We start from the raw sequence: 23,377 nt of genomic DNA on the forward strand, positions 1-23,377 counted from the left end.
TGGAAGGGTATTTTATCGTCTCTGCCATATAACATGTCATACAATATTTATAATACACTCCGCTAAAGATGCTTCCGACTTTGCACAAATAATCATAGAACGGTTTGGGTTGGAAGGGACCTTAAAGATCATCTAGTTCCAAGCCCTCTACCATGGGCAGGGACACCTTCCACTAGACCAGGTTGCTCAAAGCCCCATCCAACCTAGCCTTGAACACTTCCAGGGATGGGGCATCCACAGCTTCTCTGGGCAATATGTTCCAGCGTCTCACCACCCTCACAGTAAAGAATTTCTTCCTTACATCTAGTCTAAATCTACCCTCTTTCAGTTTCAAGCCATTACCCCTTCTCCTATAAACTACATGCCCTTGTAAAAAGTCCCTCTCTGGCTTTCTTGTAGGCCCACTTTAGGTACCGGAAGGGAGGGGCATAATAATATGGCGTAAGTGCCATTCTACTCTGCATATGAAATTATAATAAGGTTACATTGTTAAACATACAAAAACAAAGACACAAAATAAAACATTAAATGTCAAATTAGAATACGGTTACATCGCTACACACCTAAAACCAAATACAAAAGAAATAAAATACATAATCAGATGTCAGTACCCTGGAAATTTTTCAGGAGATCCTTCATCTGATCTTTATATTGTTCCAATTGTTTGCGTAAATAATACAGTCCTTCAAGTCGTGTTAAGGGCAGTGAACCACAAACACCAACTGAGAGAAAGTGATTAATTTCCTGCAAAACAACATTTTGTGTTAATCACATACAGCATACTAATAAAGGCTTCAAATAAAGAAGTGGCTCTCAGCAGTCCACAATGTGGATATTAATAGATGCAAAATAAGAATGGACATTTACAAATATCTCAGTGTCTGAAACTGGCAATAAAAAGAATCCACATGTCTAACTTAATTTCTCAGCTATACCTATAGCTAGTAAATTGTTTTTCTTTTGAAAGGTTGCATTACAAAAAACCACTATGCCACAAGATATATTTTAAAATGTAATTACCTCCAAAACAGAATATGGTCCTTTACTGTATTTTATTTTCTGTTGAGTTGCTCGCAAATCTTTAAAAGCAGGATGTTCAGGAAAAGGATCTAAGCATTTGATTGCTTGGTACAGATTTTCATTATCCTTATTATCTATCACCAGATACTTCAACAAGCCTAGGACCTGAAAATGAAAAGTAAATGAAAACCAAGACAGACGGAGAAACATTTTTGAGCCATATTTCTTATTCAGGTTATGAAGTTTGTATTTCTCCAAGTTCCTTTAAACGGAGAATTCTATTAAAAAAGGTAAGATAATGTATTTACACTGTTAAAAATTATAAAATGTTTAGAGTCTTGGGGAAATCACAGATATATTCTAAAATGGTGAGGCATTTTTGCTACTCCCCCTCCCAAATGGACATCAAAACTTTTATTATCACAGCCTGCAGTTTTATCCTGTCTTTTGGTGAAGCTGATTTCAAATACTGGCAAATGGAATCATTACAATATTGGCAATGATTTAGCAACACACTGCACCCAAGCAGTCCTTCTGATGTTATTAGGATTTTATTATTCTTACTAACTAAAGTGTCGGTAACTTGAAATCTGGACAAATGCCTAAATATCATAGTTTACTGCCAAATCACTGAACTCTGGTAGAATTTGTTTTATAACAGATCTACAACTTGAATAATGCTTGATAAAAGGGTACCATACTTCCTTTGCAAAAAACGCTGCTTTTATGCTTTACTTACAAATCAATGCAACTGGATAGTCAATCCAGGCAGCTTTGAGGAGTCTACAATCTAAATGATGAGGTTTTTATTTGGAGACTTTTATTTGCCTAAAAATTATTAACTAACCTCCATTCAATGCTAGAAGAAAAAAAGAGAAGAAACTGAGAAGTGACCACTAGAGGAAGGACTTCCCTGCAGGAATATGATAAGAGAAGGTTTCATATTTGATATCAGTTCCAATTCAGAGAAATTTCTGCCCTGCCCACTTTGTTTCTGCCCAGGGATGCCCTGACATGTTGCCTCTGCAGTGTGCACATACAACTATTTGCATAGACATATTCTAAATCTGATCATGATCATTAAGCTGGGAAAAAGATTGCCAGGTTATTTTCAGCTCAATTAGTATAGCTCTCCAGCTGAACCGGAATCACAAGGAGAAGGACAATGTAGGGCTACACTGCAACCACGAAGATGCATATGGTGCCATGGGATCAGATTAAGCTAGCAGACAACCGTAAGGACTGAAGTGCAACTTCAGCTACTAACCATAAGTCTCTGAATCCAATAAATTCCACCCCCTCAAGAATGCACATACAAACATGACCAGAAGGAAAACGAGGCTTATCACACAACAGAAATTGCTTCATTCTCTTTTAAGGCCTATGTGCTACATTCATTTTTAATGACAATTTGTTAAATAACTAGCTGAACTACTAAAATCTGTTCTTTGCATGTATTTCCTCTTTGACCTCTAGCACCTTCCCCTGCCAAAGCTTTTAATCATATTTCCTGTGAAATCATCCACAGAGCTTTGTAGATAACTGCTTGGCTACTCGATATGCTTGTAGTCATTAGACTGCCATCACCAGTAGTTTAGCAATGCCTATGTTTTCTCCATCTTTTCCTTAGTGGTACCACTGATTTGGTGTCTCTACTCAACTAAGGTAACAATTTTTCTGAAACTTACCCTGAAGGTTTTAAACCTCTTTCAGATTTGGGGCAAAAATGCGCACAGATTCAAAGCAGACATAAAAGACATTACAACAGCATTAAAGCTCTATAAGAAATCTGACTTTTTATAGACTAAGTAAATAGAGAATTAGAAAGTGATACAGTCATCTCAGCAATTATGATACAAATACATCTCCATCGCTGTTTAAGGCCGTGGAAATTAAATACGGAACACAATATTTGTCAAACTAGAAGTACCAAAAGTAAACACACTTTTATTTAACAAATTAAAGGTATAGTGTTACATCCCAAGTAAGATTTGTTTATATAAATCTACAAAGCATAGAAAAAAGGAATTAAAATTGAACATGAGTATAGATATACCTTTCATGACAGTGAACATTAACTAAAAAGCTAACAGATAAGGAATAAGCAGCAACTCAGAACTACCTGTTCCTGAATCTCAGGCTGGTCCATAGCAAGAGGTATTAGGGTTCCTACAATAACAGGAAGGTGGCTCTCTAGAGCATCATTACAACACGTAACCGCTGTGTGGCAAACATGACGAAGAAGATCACAACAGAGTGAAAAGCTGCGCATGGATACTTCTCTGATAATAACAGGTCTGTCACAGGAAATAAAAAAGTGAAATTAAAGAAATACAAATTGTCATTGTCTCAAGTATTAAGCTATTATACAACAGGGAAGAATAGGAAAAAAGGGGAAATATAAATAAACTTTATAGGAGGAACTGATTCTAATCTTTATCAACTCAATCAGCTCTAAGGATTTAGCTCAGGACACAGAGGAGAACTAACACACACAAAATTTGACAGATTGCTTTGAAGAAAAATATATTCCAAAAAGGAAGAAAACCACTAACCAACCCAAAAAGGCTTTTAGACTATTACTTGCCACAACAATGTTGAGAGAAATGGAAAAAAGTGCTCTCTGAACTCTCCTCTCTCTCACATAACCATTAATTAATTTATGTTGTGGTTTAACCCCAGCCAGCAACTAAGCACCACGCAGCCGCTCATTCACTTCCCCGCCCCCCCCCCAGTGGGATGGGGGAGAAAATCGGGAAAAGAAGTAAAACTCATGGGTTGAGATAAGAACGGTTTAATAGAACAGAAAAGACAACGCTAATAATGATAATGATAACACTAATAAAATGACAACAGCAATAATGAAAGGATTGGAATATACATATGATGCGCAGTGCGATTGCTCACCACCCGCCGATTAATGCCCAGTTAGTCCCCGAGCAGCAATCCCTCCGCCCCTGACTCCCCCCAGTTTATATACTAGATGTGACATCACATGGTATGGAAAACCCCATTAGCCAGTTTGGGTCAGTTGCCCTGGCTGTGTCCTGTGCCAACTTCTTGTGCCCCTCCAGCTTTCTCCCTGGCTGGGCATGAGAAGCTGAAAAATCCTTGACTTTAGACTAAACATTACTTAGGAACAACTTAAAACATCAGTGTTATCAACATTCTTATGCTAAAATCCAACCTTAACCCTATACCAGCTACTAGGAAGACAATTAACCCCAGCTGAAACCAGGACAGTTTAAGAAAAAGAAAAAAAAAATTAGGTTACAAAGGACACCTGGGGATTATCTAGTCCAGCTTCTTGCCTGAAGCAGAGTCAGCTTCAAAGTCAGATGAGGTTCTCAGGGTTTTATTGAGCTGAATTCTGACACATTATTCCTTGGATGGAGAATCAACAGCCCCTCTGAGCAACCTGCTCCAGTAGTTGACTATGCTCACTGCGAAAATCTTTTCCCTTACGTCCAACCAGAACCTTCCATATTGCAACTTGATGGGTGCTACCTCTTGTCCATCGCTGTGCACTTCTAGGAAAAATCTGGCTCTACTTTCTCTACAAGGTATCTTTCCCTCCAGAAACTGAAGAACAGAAATTAGAGCAACTCCACCTATCCCATTGGGGGTCCTCCACTCAACCCATCCCAGTTTGTCATTATCTCTGATGTGCTGGTTGGAGCGGTCCCACACTGGACACAGTGGTCCCGTTGCAGCTTCATTCAGCATTCAGAGAGGAATGACCAGTGCTGATCGCAATAATAAGTCTCATAATAATGGCATTTACCATAAAATACACCTCTCTTCAGTATTTCAGGGTATGAAGTGCTTCCAACAAGCAAAGCAATCAACTTGCACTTAAACTCAATGACATTTAGGTGAATAATTATCTTGGAAATCCAAAGCTAAACCTCAAGTAAGAATTATCTTGGAAATCCAAAGCTAAACCTCAAGTAAGAAAGTATCTCTAGTCCTTGTGAAAGATAAGAATCTCTATTTAAATCGTAAGCCTAATGAAGTACCAGTTTTCTCAATCTGAAGACAAGCTAAGATAACATGTACCAATTCTCACTCATTTTGTTAGCTCCTTATTGGTGAGAATGTAAATACTCTTTATTAAGAAGTGCATTTTATTTGACATGTGCTTCCTTTGCACTTAACATCACAATTTGAATTTTTCTCCTATATACTTTAAATTCCCAAACACCCTTTCTGTCATCAAAATCTCCCAACACTTCTTGTTTCTACAGTTTGATAACCTATTACAGATACAAAATTCTGCAGTATAGCAAACATTTAAATACAAGGATAGCACAAAACATTCCACATTTTACTAAGAGTTCTAAATTTAAATTCCAAAAGTATCAAAGAAAGGCAATTGAATTTTTTCTTTCAGCAAATTTCAATTATTTCTACAAATGAATTAACATCTACTAGCAATACTGAAATGTGAGGTTACAAGAACAAGGGAGCACAGACAGGAAGAACAAGATATAATTACCATATTTACCTGCCATTGATGTGGTGAATCAGGGTGTAAATTACATCTCGGAGGACAAAAGCCCATGCTCCTCCTAAACCATCTTTTATCTCTTTAAGTAACAGACTAACAAACAAGTGATAAATTATGAGAACTCTGTGTTTCTTGTAAATGTTGTTTGTATCTGATGCATGATTACAAAGGGCTAGAAGGATTTTCTGAAATGAATCCTAAAAATGAATAAACTATGAGTAAAAAAAAAAATAATTCATAATACCAATACAGATATACTTTATATCAAGAAAAAAACCTAAGCAATAGAGATATTTTTTTTTTAAAGGACATGGACAAAAAGGCTTTATTATTTTTATTGCTTTAAACAAACAAAAGACCTACATAGAAACCAACTCTCCAAGCAGGACTCTAAGCCCCATACCTCCTAATTTTCTCCTTTCTTTTTCTTTTTCCCCACATGAGAAACGTTATGCAAATTTTTCAGAAAACCGAACAGTTATGGCAGTTTTCACCAACAGGAGAAACATCAAATAAAAACCATTAAAACATCAAGTAGTACTTCAATCTATATTCTTCAAACAATGTTCATACATACAAAAATGCGTTATTTCATAGAATATATAAAAACAGAGTGTAACTGTTAAAACTGTAAACTTAAAAAAGAAGTAACTATCTTAAAGTACTAGGCAGGTTGTGTTACATTTTAAAGAATTTTTTCCACTGTCTGGCAACATTAACTTTTACACTCAAAGATTTAGACAAACATGGTCCAGAAATTTTTTTTTCCTATTTTTAGACTGTTTATGGATAGGCAAAGTAAATTGTTGACAAAATATGCAATAAAACAGCATACAATTTGAAAAGATACAGATCTAAGGAATGATGTTACAAGACAGTAAAATGTTTATGATTTATTGCAAGGGTTGGATAATTTTATATACCTTCGTATTTCCCTTTAACAACTGAAAATCAAATGTCTAAAAACATCACAGACTACAAAATTTCACACTGTCAGTAAGGGAAGCAAACTTCAGTGTCTTGATGGTAGATAGTATTTAGATAAAATTGTCTGAATGTAATTATTCTAGAATGTTCTTCAGACACATGCCAAAGAAATAGATTGCATCTAAATTGTGTCTAGTACACACAGATTTCCTCAACCTTTAAAATAATTCTATTTATACATTATTTGATATGTATTCTATAATGCATGTGATAGTTTAAACATGTAATTTTTGTAAGGTTACCGTGTCCCTGAACTTAGGACTTCTTCCATTTCAGAAGGCAAACAAAAGAACAGAAAGGTTTCTAAGATTGTATTTTTCCCTCACATATACATGACAAAAATGTCTAATTAAACCAAAATGTACCCATAAAAGAAATGTTATATTCTACAGAAAAAGAAAATCATCATTACATACTTACAGGGCTTTTAGAAAGAACTGCTACAAGACTTCTTAATTTGCTTTTGTGACAGTTGCTAATATAGTCCAAGGCTGCCTTAATCACATAAGATGGAAAATGAGGAGGATTAGGAGCAGGATCCAGTTCCCTAAATGAATAAAAAAAGAGATTATTTTTTTTTCTTCCCCAAATCAAACCCATGTATTAAATAAAGTAAGTCTCACTGAATAAACACGTAACTCCTAGGAAATCTTTTCTGCTTTCAGTAAGAAGCACCAAAAGCATCCAGCAGAGTGACATACATCTTATTTTTAGCTGCCTGTTGTCTCTCTATGGCAGCTTTCTAAGTTGTACTTTCTTAACATTCTACTATTTTTTTGAAAGATCATATTGCTAAAAATCATTTTTTCTCATCTCTGGTACTTCGTAGGAAAATCTAACTGCAAGTCATGGATAAAACTTCTGCATTTTCTAACTATGGGAACAATTTGGTTGAGAAAAAAGTAATCATGAATCTCCTCATTATAAAAAGAGGGTACTCAACTTTTCTTGGACCTCAAAAAGAAAAGAAATGCATCATGATATTAACAAAACAGCAAAATCTAAGTTTCATCACTCTTATTCTTACCATTCCCTTCTTAGAAAGAAAAACTTTGGTTACCAGCAGACACCACAGTCTGTTAATAAACTTGCTGAAACAAACTTCTTTATAAATAAAAGTTCTGAAATCCTCAGCCATTTAACTTTTGGCAGATTTTCATAGAAATGCTTTTTTTCTTTCAACTTTATATTTCTACAACAAAAATATCTTCTTCAATAACTTCAGAAAGGGTAAAGTTTTTCAAAATAGTTTGTATCTAAACACAAAATCTGGAAAATTATTTCTAGATATAATTATGTAAATAGTGGTATTTTTAGGACAACAACAAAGACTGAAAAGCTCATAAAAGTGAATATATTTACAGTATTAGAATATTCCTATTAATACGGAATCTGTTTATCTGGCATTGCTTAAGCAACCTCCTTACCAAAGGCAAGAGCTGCCACTACAAGAATTGTTAAGAAATGGTTCAATTTACTTCTCAGTGACTTCTAAATATTTAATGACCTGTAAAAGAATCACTTTAATTTAGACATTAAAACCCAACCAATTTTACAGAGAGGGAAGTCCATCCAAATTTGAACTAGTCTAAACTTGCATTGCCATTCTCCAGCTCAGCAACATACAATGGCATTCTCTTGCCCACCCATTCATGCTTTCCATTAACTGAAGTATTATAGAGGTTCTCCTTACTGATATTGGGGAATAACTATGTGAGAAAGCATGCCTATGATACATCATTGCTAATGACAACAAAATTCTTTAATTCTCAACTTCAAGGCCACCTCTTCATATGCCTGAAGGTCACATTTTAACCCACAATGTTATACAAACACACTCAGCATTTAGAAAATCTACAAACACGTACCTTATATATTTACTTAGATGAGGTGGTTCTTCTATTGTGGTATCAGGTGGTTCATGCAAGGTCATCAACAGTTCAACCACAATCTCTGATAAGTTATTATGAGATAAATTGTCAATTTGCTAGAAGAAGATAAATAGTGTTTTAATAAGGAAAAAAATACTTTAGCTAAAATAATTTAACATTTCTTTTTCCTTCTCAGAACACCCATTTTTTCCTGTTTGGATTCTCTATTTGTTCAATTATCCACGACATACAATTCATTCAGAAATTAAGCCTGGTTAAGTCTTTATCTATGGCAGTCACAGGTAGAACAATTTACTTCCCTACAGTATCTGGAAAAAAAAAATTATGTTTAATTTTACTACTAGTTCTGAATACAGAGTCTGCCTCTGGAGAAGATGGCTCCTCATAAAAGCATTAACAAAATATTTTAAGAGGAAAACATGACTTAAACAGATGTATGATGGGGAAACTCAAGGTTGTGTAATAAATGGTAAAAAAAATTTTTTTTTACATTCTGAATAGCTACTTAAAAACCTCGGGATAAAAATTTGGCTAGTTTGGCTTTATTAAAATAATAATTTTGTATCTATAAACTTGAACTATTTACATTTTTACAGCATATACAAAAGTTCCTTTCAGGTCTGTTAAATGACAGAGAACTCAATTTACACATTTAAAAATAGATACCTGTTTTCCTAAGCACTTTTCATCCTTAAGCATGTCGAAGACTTCAGAAGCCTTATCTCTTTGCTCTGCTACTTCATTCTTTCCATGGCTTTGATAGGCAAAATACGGAAGGATATTCACAAGTATCTTTGGAAAACAGTCTGCTAGGACCTGTCTCCAGTCTTTTTCAATCTTGTCAGCAAGTAACTTCACATCTTCAAATTGACTTCTAATCACCAGGTGTGGAACCAGAACTTTATAACAAGACCTATATGTAGTAAATACATTTCCAGAATGTCCTTGAATTGGATTTTTAAAAAAATGTCAAGTATAATATAGCAAATACCATTCCTCTATTGTATAACCAAACTTGTATTTATTGTTTAGCTACAGCTATACAAAAAATCTTACCAGCATAAATGTAATTAACAAGATACTTGGAATACATTTTAAAAGCTCTCAATATGTTAGAAATTTGAAATACTGTGTCATAACTGTAAATAAATTTAAGTAAACTGCTTTCATATAGCAAACTTACCTGTAGAATTCCTCAAGGCTAGTATAGTTCAGAAGAACATAAGGAAAAGCAGGCAGGCTATATCCACTGTCATTTATTTTCAGCCACTCCATCACCAAATAGTCTAAATGTGATGTCATGAAGTCTTCTATACTTTTATAGCCAAATATGTCAGATACTTTTTTCAAAACCTGTGCATGAAATAAGACTGCAGAAATAGCATGCAGAGTACATGATACTCTGCCAAACTGACAGTACTACACCTCCATGTGTCATCACCCCAGCCTTTTAATGAATATTTGTATAAGTCAGCTCCTATTTAGCATAAGCAATATTTTTATTATTTGTATTGCCATATCTAAAAAGAGTGCAATCAAGGAACTACAACTGCCCTCTATGAGGCAGGAAAAGGACAGACAGTACACATTTTGCAGGCTAGAGACTGTGTGTAAAAACAAGAGGCAACAAATAGAAAGAAAGGATAAAAAGGAGAGAACATGCACAATAAAAAAAAATGACTGGCATGAAAGGCTGCAGTATAAACAGCACTTATTTCAGTACACCCTTGTGAATTTCAGAGTTAAAGTCCACAAGACACATACCATCTTCCAATACTTTGCATTTATTTTACATATTTTCCACATTGCAAAACTCTCTTTACTTCCACTGGGTAGAAACATTTTCTAAAATGAGATCTGCAATCTTCAATGTATAAAAATCTATTTGTATTTCAGATCTGTGCTTTTAACACACAAGATTTACCATTAGAATTGTCTTTTATGATGTCATTATTTCTATGTAGGTCATTAAATATAATTACAAATTCATTCAGACATTTATGTCCCACATTAGTCACGCTTTTATAAAATTTAACAACTTTCAGTACTGACAAATGTATTTTGTATTGTTCCAATTTTAACCTAACCTTAATTTATAACCTAAATATAAAATAGAATTTTATACTTGCCTTTTTGACAAGGTGAGGTTCTAATCCATTCTCTTTCACAGACTGGCAAATGGCAAACAACGCTTGCTTTTCACAGACCGGACTGCAGCACAGAACCATGGTTATAAGCATCAGCAAAACCGCTTTTCCATTACACTGTTTGTCCAAAAGATCTTCAGGACTAGCACCACCCCTGACCTTCAATAAGAAATAATGAAGAACTCATACGAATATTCTGTTAAAGCAATCTCCTAATTAATAAATGAGCACAAATATTTTAAAATTAAGAGCACTGACAAATACTGCTGAAAATCTTGCTTTGGTTGCTTAAAAATTACTTCTCCCAGCTGTCTGCTCCACTCCTCAATGAGAAGTTACTGCCTCCAGCATGCCAGCACACATGCCGATACCTCATACACTCCAGGTCATGTTATAGTATCAAAAGTTTAAACAAAGGCAACACACTTAACAGGGAAATGATAGAGGCATTGACGAGACAAGTCTCCTTTTTGCTCCTCCCTGATGCATATAGGAAAGAACTGCCTAGGAACTCTAGGAAAGAACTGGAGGCAACACTACAGAGGGATGAAACGAGATGACAGACAGATGAGGGCTCAGCGGCGAGCCCAAGTTACAAGACATCAGGCAAAGGGAACAGAGAGAAAACACCACAGAGAGATGACATGCATATAGATGACAGCATGACAGAAAAAACAATGGAAAATTATATAGATGACTTAGCATGGTAGCAAGGAAGGAGACGTGAAAGACACTAACAGAAACATTAACAGTTAAAGAAATTCCACAGTAATATACACCATTGCATTTCCAGTCACTCCACTGAAGTAAAACTTTTCCCTCACTTGAAGTTTCTTCCAAATAGTTTAATTTTTTAAGCAAATTTTGGTTTTGTGAAAACTACTTCTCTAATACCACTGGAAACATGATCTCTCTGAAATTTACAAATCTGTTTTTATACTATGTAAACACATCATTTGAACTTACATTGCCTTTTACTGACTATTTATATATAGTCTAGAATATCGAGGCTCCATTTTTCTTTGATTCTTAAGTGTTACAGTACTGAAACCCGCAACAACAAATAGTATGATACAGAAGAGCAGTCTGGAACATACAGTGAAAAAATCTACAAACTTCTACTGTGGGCAAAACAGTGACTGACTAGATGTGTAAGGAATTTCCTGGCTACAACCTCATTTCACCACCTCAGATTATCAGAAGCCCAGAAGAATTAATGTTCTCAGAAAACTAAACATGATCATTTAAAAAGCCATCTTATTCCCAAGATGAAAACTAGGCAAAACTAATAACTAGATGTTGGTACCAGATTTCTCATTCCTTCCTGAACTCTGAGATACGCATTCTCAAAAGCCTTTTGCTGGAGCTTCAAGGGAAGAGGTTTTGACATTCCAGAAGAATCTCTGTGTTTCACATCTTGAAACAAACTTCAAAAAAAGAACAATAATTATTAGCATAACATTTAGTCTACAGAATGACTGCATATTGTGTATCAAATAACAACATTCTGATTTTCTGAATATCGTTATTTTCTTCTTAACTTTCTTGTACAGCGGTCTTTCTTTCCTCTCCCTCAAACATTATCAATAACACTAAGAAAATCTGTTGGGATGGAATGGTGGAGAATGGCCTGAAAACTTATAAAAGTTTTCCAATCTCTGCCAATGCAGGAAGCCAAACTTCAGTTCTCCATCATAATGGAACATTTCATGTCATGTCATTTGAGAATATATTTATTGAAGAGATGTATATAGAAATGTATGTATATATGTCTATGTAAAAAGTTTCTCAAAGAATTTATTGTCGTGGTTTAACCCCAGCCAGCAACTAAGCACCACGCAGCCACTCACTCACTCCCCCCCATCCAGTGGGATGGGGGAGGAAATCGGGAAAAAAAGTAAAACTCCTGGGTTGAGATAAGAACGGTTTAATAGTACAGAAGAGAAGAAACTAATAATGATAATGATAACAGTAATAAAATGACAACAGTAGTAATAAAAGGATTGGAATGTACAAATGATGCGCAGGGCAATAGCTCACAACCCGCCGACCGACACCCTGCCAGTCCCCGAGCGGCGATTCCCTGCCCCCACTTCCCAGTTCCTAAACTAGATGGGATGTCCGATGGTATGGAATACACCATTGGCCAGTTTGGGTCAGGTGCCTTGGTTGTGTCCTGTGCCAACTTCTTGTGCCCTGGCTGGGCATGAGAAGCTGAAAAATCCTTGACTTTAGTCTAAACACTACTGAGCAACAACTGAAAACATCAGTGTGTTATCAACATTCTTCGCATGCTGAACTCAAAACATAGCACTGTACCAGCTACTAGCAAGACAGTCAACTCCATCCCAGCTGAAACCAGGACATTTCTTTTTTGTAGATAAAGGCCCAACCCACTTTGCTCTTTGTAATAAGAACACCACAGTGGATCTGACCAAATGTTTCTCTAGCCACTTCTAAGTAACTATTAGCAGATACCTAAGAAACAGCACCATATGCTTGCCTTATATGCATAATAATTCCTTGAATATAACATTTGACCACTAGTGACCTAGGCAGTTAGAAGTGGTGACCATATTTAGTATCCTTCAATGATTTCCTCTTCCGTGAATTTGTTGCTTTTTGAACCCTTGCAAACATCCAGACAGTTCAAAGTAGTAGGATAATGCTTCGGGTAACTGAATATTATACAAACAAGTAAACGATATTTTCTTAGAATCTGGAACCTGTTAGCTTCACTTGATGTCTCCTAGCCTTCAAACTGGAAAAGACTGCCAATCTTCTCTTTGTTCCTCTCCACATTTTGTAGAGTTATGCTATACCTCCTGCAATTCAACTCTTTTTGTGCTGAAGGACTCCAGTTTATGCAACCAATAGCTGTGCATAAAGTGTTTCATACTTCTGAATATACCCCCTCTACTACTATTCCAGTTCTATTACATCCTTTTTAATATATGGCAAAAGAACTATATACAGTATTCAAAACACAAGATCCTTTGAAAAAGTTTTTACGCTACACAGTGTACCTAATCTATTTCTAGAGGATAAACAACTATTTCCTATTCGTTTTGCATAATAAATATAGTGCAAAATCTGCTATCATATAGATAGTTTATCTCTCTATATACATGTATCTCTCACATCACAGAATAACTGAAACACAAAGTTTGAAAACCTTAACCAAAGTAACTCAGTAGGCTCTTATATTCCATCATGATTAAAGCCCCAGAAGTACTGAAAAGAGCAGCTATATAGCAGCAGAAGTAACATCCCATTAAGTGAAATTAATTGTTATTCTTATAAACAGAAAAAAGATCAACATTATCACCTGGTAATTGACTTTGCAGCAAGAATGCGAACTTGATGGTGACTATCTGCAAGAAAATGCGGGAAAGCATCACTCACAGGTAGATCTTCATTTACCACATTAAGGATCACCCACTTGCAATGAGGATCAGCCTGAAGAAAATTAATATTGTGGTTTAAAATATACAGAAGACCTACAATGGAATATACACTGATGTACACAGAAGATCAACATGCTAATGAATGTCAGAAAATCTGGGATTACCTCAAGCAGGGCTTTCATGCAGTTTAAAAGGGCCACTCTTACTGGCGCTGTGCATTTCCCTCCTTGAGCTAAATGCCTAAAACAAGGAAGAACTGCATAAACGAAAAAGTGGCCAATAATTCTGAGAAAAAGTCTAACAAGTTAGTTTCTGCTGCTTACAGTTCATTCTTTTGTGCTCAATAGGCATGTTTTGAGGATTTGATGTTTTTATTGATAATCTACAATTGTAAACAATATTCATTTTTGGTTGCTGAAGTTATTACTTTTTATAATTACTGATGCAATTCAGAGTATAATCAGTCTTTGTTAATATATAACAGTGTAGCATTTGTTGTTCTAATACTATCTTAAGGATGATACAATTCTTTGATACAAATATAACATGACACAGAAAATCTGGAAAGTTAAATGCTATATAAAGCTATCATAAGATACCAAAAGCAAGACACAAAATAGCAGTACAGTCTTCACACTGAAAGCAAAGTTAAAAATTTTATGCCCAATAGACTTCTGCATTAAATAGATAAACCGTACCAAAAGGCTCCAACAACTGTCGAAAATTGTCCTTGGGCATCCCCTGTCTCTTCAGTATGTGCACTGGATTGGGCCAACCCTACTGCTATAGGAAGCAAGTTATTTAGAATTACTTTGCAAACTTCTTGATCTCGACGGTACAAAGAACACACAGCACTGCGGCAGAAAGAAAGAAAAAAAAAATCTTGAAACACTAAGCAGCCCCCAAATCCTCTAGCTGTTCAACTAAAATAGCTCTAATACATGCTGAATAGTTTCTCTCTTACGAAAGAGGCCTAAGAAGCATAAGAACATCATCTTCAGGCAAGAAGTGTTCTTCAATAGGGAGCTCCTTCAAAAGGACCAAGTACTGGGGAATAAAAAAAAAAAAAAAAAAAAAAAAAGAAGGAAAATAACGCTTAAGAAAATAAGTAGAGAAAAACTATAAAACATTTTCAGTAACTCTTACATGAAATCAGCAGCAAGGATACCTATTGTCAGTTCTTATATGTTAGACTCTGACCATCTTTTCATGCAAAGACTGTCACACAGCAACATGGCTCATGAAATTTTTAGTTTTGGCAGTCAAAAATATTTCCTTTGTAAACTAAACCACAGATCCTATTCTACTACAGACAGCATTTCTAGATATTTAACAAATAATTAAAGATAAAGGCAAGATGTTTATACTTCTCAAGTCTTTATTTTCTGGCTTACAAATTCTAACTGCTCTTTCTCTGACCATAGCACACTTCAAAACACTAAAGAAGCCATTTTAATGTCTTCTCAGGGGACTGATGACAAGAGAAAGACAAGAATATACAATTGACAAGAATATACAAAACAGTACAAATACAGAGGTGGGTCTGCTGTAAAAAAATCTCACACTCACCATGTGCAGATGCAATGGCTTAGCACTATCAAAGACGCTGCCATCAGTAAGCATTAACAGCTGTCTCCGTATATCAGAGGCTCGGAAGCTCACTGTCTGAACTTGGACTGTAGTTACACAAATACATAAGAACCTCAGAATTTCAAGGAGAAGTAAATCCTGCTTTGTCAACTGTTCTTCAGCTAATGGGCTCAAAGCACCTGGAAATAAGATTTTCATGTAAGAAATGCTTCTCCAAGGACAATAAAAAAGTTGATAATATTTTAGGTCTTTACAAAACTAATTAAAAGTTCTCAGAATAGAGTACTAGCAACATTTAAGTTTATTTGTTGTTGAACAGTTACTCCATCAGTAGCAGCCTTTTGAGCGTGTTTCCCACTTCTACAAAGGCCCTCTCTAAAAGAGAAGCTTTTAATTTTATGTGCCCATACATATGGCTGATTTCTCCATCAAGGTTACAATGAACTCAGCAGAACCATCTGCAGCTGTGTTCTTTTGTGTTGTTAGCTATAATTTAGGATGTATTTTAAACTATGGATTCAAAGCTTCCCCAAAATTGAAATGATGGCAACTACTACTACTATATTAATATCCTCATTGAAATTTCAATTATAACCTAAATGAAATAGTTACAAATACCATTTTCCGGTCACATTAGAACTCTTGTAACTTTCTGCAACTGGAAACTTTATTTATTAGAATTATTTATTGGATGGTTGGAGAAGATACTTTTAAAGACACTTATTCAACGTGATGGGGAAAACAGAGCAGCTGCTGTTTATGGCATTAGTGTAACAACTTGATTTCCTTTCCATTCAATAATAAACAGAAGACATAGTTGTGATTAAAAACTAAGATACACACCATTTTAAGAAAGAATTTAAAACAAAAGACAACGTCAATACTTGTAGCTCCTATAGGCATAAACAGACAGATTCATGTTCCTGTCCCTCTGCAGGTCCAGAGATAAAGAAAGCTGACCTTGTCAAGAATTACTCATCACAAAAATGAGAAAAGTTAAATAGAACTACTTTTAAGAAAATTAAGCACAGTCTAATGACAGAGACAGGTATCCTACAGACACACTTTCTAGCCCCTTCTTTGCCAAAACTTCTGCCTGACTTCAAACAAGTTAGCTAGCTTCTCTGCTTGCATTTAATATTTATAAAATAAAAAATAAACTTCTCCTTTCCAAAGGAGCTAGAACACTTCATTAACATCTTTAAAACCTAATGAGGTACAAAAGAATTATTATTGTTTAGAAAGTACCTAGTTCAACCACTACTCGCTTCAACTTCTTCAATAAAGCAGCACAGTTTTGTATCTCACTGCCTTTCAAGCAAAGAGCAATCTGTAAAAACAAGCCTTTGCAAATAGTTTTGGACACAGAGAAGACTTACCTGTTACATTTTGCATCTCACCGGATTCATTTGTATCACTGATGTCAGTCACTGAATGATCATCAAATAGATCATCAGATACTTGGTTATCTACTTCCATTACACTCTCCTCAGGATCATTTCCCATTAGATCCACTTCTCCCAGTTCACTTGCTTTTCCAGTAAATGTCATCTGACAAAAACACCACATCATTTTAAAGCTGGCTTTTAAGGACAGGAGAAACACCACAGACATAACACAAGGAAAGCCACTACAGTTTCCCAGTGAACTAGAACGGGTGAAGACAATAAGGGCTACGCTGAACTGATGAATTGTACCCTTTATGATAAACTTGTCTTCTGCACACATGAATTGTTTGATTCGAACTATTCTCTTTAGGATACCAGCTTCTTAAGACAGATGCTAGTCTCTCTGTTTTAGATGGTACCAAGGACATTGTTAGTATTTGAAAAATAATGCTCTCTACAAGACTTATAAACTTCTCACTGTACTTCATAATTACAGAGAAATGAAAGGAAGGCATATGACCTTTTTGAGGCCACACTAATTACTGCTTTCCCTATCAGATGACAAGTTAACAGAAGGTAATACTCTCAGCTTCTCCTCACCTGAAAAAACAAAGGATTTTATCTACTTAGACCTGGGTACAGGACAACGTGCCAAAAAGAGAAGTTTTAAGACTTGTGCTAAACACAGTGATGTGCCACCCTATAACTTTTCTAACTGTAAATGACTCACTGAGAAGATTTAATACCCATATAAAAAACCACCTTTAAAGTGTTTTAAGGCATATAAGTCCATCAAACTACAAAATAAAAAGAAGCTTTTAAAACTTTAAAAGTGCACTGAAGTTAAGTGTCATGCGTTACAGAAATTCTTTCTGTGGCATAAAAATCTGCATATACTTTTACTCTAATACCATATTAACAAATTTTCAAAAATAACATACTTTGTTTTTTTAATGTGAGCTGGCATGCTAACTTTGATCAAATGTTATCCATCTGCTCTCATTTTTCCCCTACAGCCGTGTTCAAATGTTAGACAGAAGTGTTTCCAGTTAGGAATTTTTCAGTAATAAGTATCTCATTTGGTTTGCCTCCAAATTATTATACTGTAAAAACAATCCTCTCATAGAAGAGCACTGCATTTAGAAACGGACAGAACGTACTTACCAGATTTTTACAAATATCTACAAGATCATTCATAAATTTTGATGTTAACAAACGCAGGAATATATTAGACAGCATCTTATTAGCACTGTTCTGTAAGAAAGCAAGATGTACAGACAGTTTATTTCATTTTTTTCAGATACCATATGCATGATATTCAAATTTGTGACCTCATTAATGAATAAAGAAATATAAATTCCTTTATAAACTTTACCTTGGTACAATTGCATAAACATTTTGTACACTGCATTATCAAAGTCCTCAGTGAATTGATCTGGGCATCTTCATTTAGCTTGTTTTTAGACTGAGAAATGCTTTCTCCAGCATAATGAATGAGAGACTAGTAAAAATACAACACAGTTAAAATACCTCAGTTAAATTCCTTTATACATTGGCATATACACAGTGCACGCACACAGACAAAAGGACATGATTCTCATTCATAGTCATTCATAAATATACAGCTTTGATATTTATTGTGTGCATCAATGAGTCTGGACTTTTTTTTTTTTTTTTTTTAATTTTTGTTTCACTCACTGTGCTCCAGAAGTGACAAAAAGATGGCCTACACCTGCCTGAAACATTGGTATTTTCATCACAAATGAAAAATACAGTATCTCTCCATAATGTTTAAGTTTTGGGTTTCCATATTTAAGCAAGAAACCACCTCAGACAGGAGGAGTAGTAGTAATATTAATAATAGTAGCTGTCATCATACTAGTTTGAACCATCAAATGATCGTAACAAATTCCTGCATAAAAGACCTACAAAAGAAAGGACTTATTATTCTCTAAGTAGTCCTTTGTCCACCCGTCCATGATTATTTTATTTTTTTAAAAGGGGTGACTCAGAAATGTATCAATATTTAGAATACTCTCCACTGCAAAACTGATGCTTTAGTGTACTGACAGAATTTCAGTGACTCCTCTCCTTCAGCAGCAGGAACATATTTAAACCTCTCTCAACTGCCTTTTTTAAAGCAGAAACCAGTGGAGATATTCATACTTTGTAAATGTGTCAATATGAATAGAATTTTTAAAAATATTTTCATTTAATGGTTTATTTAATTTTTAATAGCTCCCAAACACACTGGTGCTTACCCTAGCATTCTGAAACAACTCTGATTTAAAGGCATCCTCTTCTTTAAATATACCAGTGTAGCAATAGCAACCAAGAACACCAATCAAGAGACTGATGCATCGGACAAAGTGTTCTGCAGCGACAACCTTAAACTAAATGAAATACACAGTATAAACACCAGTGGTTTATCATTAAACTTTTCACCAAAATACAGAATTCTTTAGTCTTTTTTAAACATTTTTATATACAGATTTCACCAAAATCACTGAAGATTTGCATCCTAGTGTTTTGCATTGTAGTTGCCTTAGCTCCCTAACAAGTCCTTTTGGCTCTCCATGTTATGTCCCATGGCCCTTACATTTCCTTCCTTCACAATACTTTAAATTATCACTCTTATTTAGATTCCATCATAGCAATACTTCCAGCTCTTCCCACATGCTCTGTTTATCTATTTTACCTCCTGCCAGAACAAGAGACAGTATGAGCTAGTCAGGAATTATATCACATTCCTACTGCTGTCTCTTCTGATCTTAGTAAATTTGTAAGTCACTTCTTAGCAGCTACTGTGTCAACAAACGACACAGATAGCTGTAAATGCATGCAAGCTTACTGCAGGAGCATTTCAGAGATCCCTTTTTACCTGTCTAAATTATTTGGATCAAAGGAGGAGAAAGACCAGACAAATAATTTTTTGTCTTACTTTCTCAGGAAGGGAGACCAAAAAGGATTGCTATCACATTTTTGAAAAGCAGGTATCTATAAAAAAAGATGGGAAAACTTACGCATACATGCCATTGTTACAGATGCAAAACCAGGGACAAAGAAGGCACACCACTATATTAAAACCAAAGGTAGCCTGTCAAAAGAACTGGAAGTTTAAAAAGCCTGCTGCTTTTGTTTTCACAAACTTTATCATTATGTGGTGGCTCTTCCTCCACAAGTCAAGATTTTTCTCCAAAGGAGAGATTCTGCGGTGTTTCAACAAGTGGAAGATACAAATAGATTCACGGGACAGTTCAGGCTGGAAGGGAGCTCAGGAGGTCCAACCTCCTGCTCACAGCTGGGTCATTTCTGAGGTCAGACCAGGTTACTCAAGGCTTGATCCAGTCAGGGCTTGAAACCCTCCAAGGATGAAGACTGCACAACCTTTCAGGCAGGGCAACCTGTGCCACTGACTGACTGTCCTCACATAGATAAAATTATTCTTGTATCCAGTGTGAACTTCTCTTGACTCTGCCTGCTGTCTCTCATCTTCTTGCAATACACCACTGCGAAGAGCATGGTTCTGTCTTCTAGACAATCTTATAGGCACTGGCAGGCTGCCCCAAAGCCTGTAGGTCTCCCCAAAGACATCTCTGCTCCAGGCTGAACAAGCCCAGTTTCCCCTGTGTCTCCTCACAGGTCAAGTGCTGGAACCCACACCACCTCAGTAGCCTCTACTGAATGCACTAAATGTCTGTCTTGTATGGGGAAGCCCAAAACTGGATGCAGTATTTCAGATACCATCTAAAGGCACCGAGTAGAGGGATATAATCAGTTCCCTCGAGCAGTGGCTGTGCTCGTTAATATAGCCTGAATTTGCAGCTTTCTTTACAATTACCCTTTTACACAGCTGCCTCTTTTTACAAAAACTCTTTGAGACCTCTATGTCTCCGGCTATCTTGGCTGAAAACTGGCAACAGCTTAAAGCATTACAGGGGCACAGAAGTTGAAACCAACATCACAAAAAGCAGGGTAACTGTCGTTTATGTGGCAACTTTGCACACACTTCCACTTCTATGCAGCCTCTACGTATTCCCACACACTTATGAAAACTGGATATTTTGCCAATGATGTAAAAAATACAGACTTCTCTATTTCATATTATTGGATATAGTTTTTAAAATGCTTGTGGTTCATTTTTTCCAGCAAAGGAATGAAAATCTATATACATTGCCTTGAAAATATGTTGTTTGGGAGCACAAATACAAGGATGTAACAGTAATTTCTAACTTACCTTAGGAGCATAGCTGCTTAAAAGCTTTTCTGACATTGCTAAGAGACAGTGCTCTAGTGTTTCCCTAAGATTTTGATTGATGGCAAGTCTTGAACCAGTAACATTTTTCTCTGCAACATTTACTGCAAAGTTAGTGAAAATATCCATTTCATCAAATGTTGTCTGCAGATACAGCTCTTCAACGTCAGAAAAATTGTCATCTTCTTTCCCTTGCAAGTGTTGCACACTTGAAGAAGAGACATCATTTTTACTTTATCAGCCAGTATGCGACTTAGAAGTCTTTAAAACTATTATTTAAATGCAGGAATAAACAAAAGCAAATTAAAATATTTTATCTTTTTGTGCTTCCAAACACTGGTTGATCTTTAATTTCTGATGTGACTTCACTGTAGAATGGATACTACCACTTTAGTTCTGTCTGAAGAAACTGCAAGGAAAAACAAAGCCTGCACACAGATCATACGATCTACTCTAGTTCATAAAGCAGCATCTGTTTTGTGTTAAGATGGATGACCTCAACCTACTTTACACAACTGGAGCAGAAATTCACAATACCCCTTAAACTAGTATTTTTAACTTCTAGTAAGAAAGTCTTATTTTCCAGAACAAGTTATACACATTTTAGTTTCACTAACAGGAACCTAGATATAGTCCAAGAGCTTGAACATATCCATCAGTGAAAGATGCAACAGCATTCATAGAGTGACCCCAACAAACTCAAGTAATGTGTGGCTGGAGCCACAAATATAGGTGGAGTGGCATGAGGACATATGTACAGCAAGCATCTTGCCAACTTTCTACTCAGCATCTACCTACAAGAAAACTCTTAAGATATATGCTTACTCTAGAATGGAAGGTAATGTTAAAAAGCATTAATACATATTCATACAAAGTTACAAGTTACTTGAAAACTGTAATTGTAAGTAATTAAAAATACCTAATGTTCTTACGGATAAAGAGCCAAATACTTAGATGTATTGCTGAAGAGAGATGTTACACATATTCCTTATAAGGTGTTTTGTTCAGTACCTGAAGCTTTGACTCTGTCAGCAAGAGACTATTTTAATGTCTGCTCAAAGCATGTTAGCAAATTGCAAAAGCACTATTATTTTTATGGTGTCTGAAAGATGTCGTACAGAAAGATGCAAAAGAGCTTGAGGAATTATGCATTTCATTATCTCTGCTTGCTAAAATGAAAAATATAAGAAGCTTAACTATCTGTAATGATTGATTTAAAAACATACCATTTAGCATCATTTTGGAAAAAAATCATGGCAGCTCTACTGTTCTTCATTGTAAGGCTCACAAGAATTTTTTGTAATATAAGATGAGGAAAATCACTGTAAAAAAAGAAAGAAGATTGTTTTGTATTTTCTTGCAATCAGACAAGCTCTTCAGATTCCTGAAGCGCACCTAAACATTAACCAGATTAACAATGTGTCTTCAAAGTAGTTTAAGTTTTCACTTACAATTTCTAACACATAGTTCATGTATCTGCTATAGACAGATAACTAAATTATGTCCCCAGAATGACATTCTACAGTAGGCTTAAAAACCCTATAAACTCTACCAAAGCTTTAACATAACACAATCCTGCAAATCTACTTTTCCCTGGGCAATTTTCTGTGTTATAGACTGAGCTTACATATAAAATTATGGCACCAAGACTTTACCTGCAGAGCACAGGAGGCAACTCTGCACATTCTTCCATTTCTTCCTCCAAATAGCAGGACAGTACCCACTTCATTACTGCCTCCTTTAACACAGAATCCATACTTCTTTCACAATTATTCTGTTCCATTCCTATGTCCAAATTTTCTGGCACTGAATAGGCAGACATCACTAATGATAAACAACATACAGCAGAACTGTAACAAAAATGGCACACAGGGCATTTGTGAGAAACAACGTGGTATTTGTTGATCAGCACTCTAAAGCAAAGTCAGTATTTCTGCATGCTCAGGGAGCATCAAGTACATAAGCAAGTTAACAAGCACGCATACTGGAAAACTTCTTTGTTAGAATCTTTGCATTTTCAAAAGCCACATTTTCGCTATTACAGACATTTCCTGTCTATTTTAAAGACTGTTCCAGCACACTTATTTCAGCATCAAAATATATTTAGAAGAAAACATACTTTTTAACTTCAAAAAATCAACATCTCTTTAAGCCAGTTTTTAAATTTTTAGTCCATTTTAT

General features: G+C 35.5%; 1 protein-coding gene across 3 annotated transcripts in view; it reads right to left on the reverse strand.

Moving 5' to 3' along the window:
• Positions 1-23,377, reverse strand: part of ATM (ATM serine/threonine kinase) — a 79,229-nt gene that overhangs the window by 42,810 nt on the left and 13,042 nt on the right. The window contains exons 11-32 of one of the 3 annotated variants that reach the window (XM_049823681.1): positions 22,852-23,046; positions 22,423-22,518; positions 21,179-21,404; positions 19,203-19,334; positions 18,317-18,442; positions 18,106-18,195; positions 16,933-17,104; positions 15,533-15,732; positions 14,928-15,010; positions 14,662-14,817; positions 14,128-14,203; positions 13,885-14,015; positions 11,863-11,983; positions 10,539-10,715; positions 9,593-9,762; positions 9,076-9,322; positions 8,386-8,504; positions 6,938-7,064; positions 5,528-5,727; positions 3,143-3,317; positions 1,021-1,185; positions 612-744 (exon numbers count right to left, since the gene is read on the reverse strand). In XM_049823681.1, the coding sequence (XP_049679638.1) occupies positions 612-744; positions 1,021-1,185; positions 3,143-3,317; positions 5,528-5,727; positions 6,938-7,064; positions 8,386-8,504; positions 9,076-9,322; positions 9,593-9,762; positions 10,539-10,715; positions 11,863-11,983; positions 13,885-14,015; positions 14,128-14,203; positions 14,662-14,817; positions 14,928-15,010; positions 15,533-15,732; positions 16,933-17,104; positions 18,106-18,195; positions 18,317-18,442; positions 19,203-19,334; positions 21,179-21,404; positions 22,423-22,518; positions 22,852-23,046 (3,317 nt within the window). The remainder of the gene's footprint in view (positions 1-611; positions 745-1,020; positions 1,186-3,142; positions 3,318-5,527; positions 5,728-6,937; positions 7,065-8,385; positions 8,505-9,075; positions 9,323-9,592; positions 9,763-10,538; positions 10,716-11,862; positions 11,984-13,884; positions 14,016-14,127; positions 14,204-14,661; positions 14,818-14,927; positions 15,011-15,532; positions 15,733-16,932; positions 17,105-18,105; positions 18,196-18,316; positions 18,443-19,202; positions 19,335-21,178; positions 21,405-22,422; positions 22,519-22,851; positions 23,047-23,377) is intronic. The other 2 variants (XM_049823682.1, XM_049823684.1) reach the window with 2 other exon arrangements.

The sequence above is a fragment of the Accipiter gentilis genome, chromosome 19 (genome assembly GCF_929443795.1).
Source record: "Accipiter gentilis chromosome 19, bAccGen1.1, whole genome shotgun sequence".
In the NCBI taxonomy this organism is placed as follows: Eukaryota; Metazoa; Chordata; class Aves; order Accipitriformes; family Accipitridae; genus Astur; species Astur gentilis.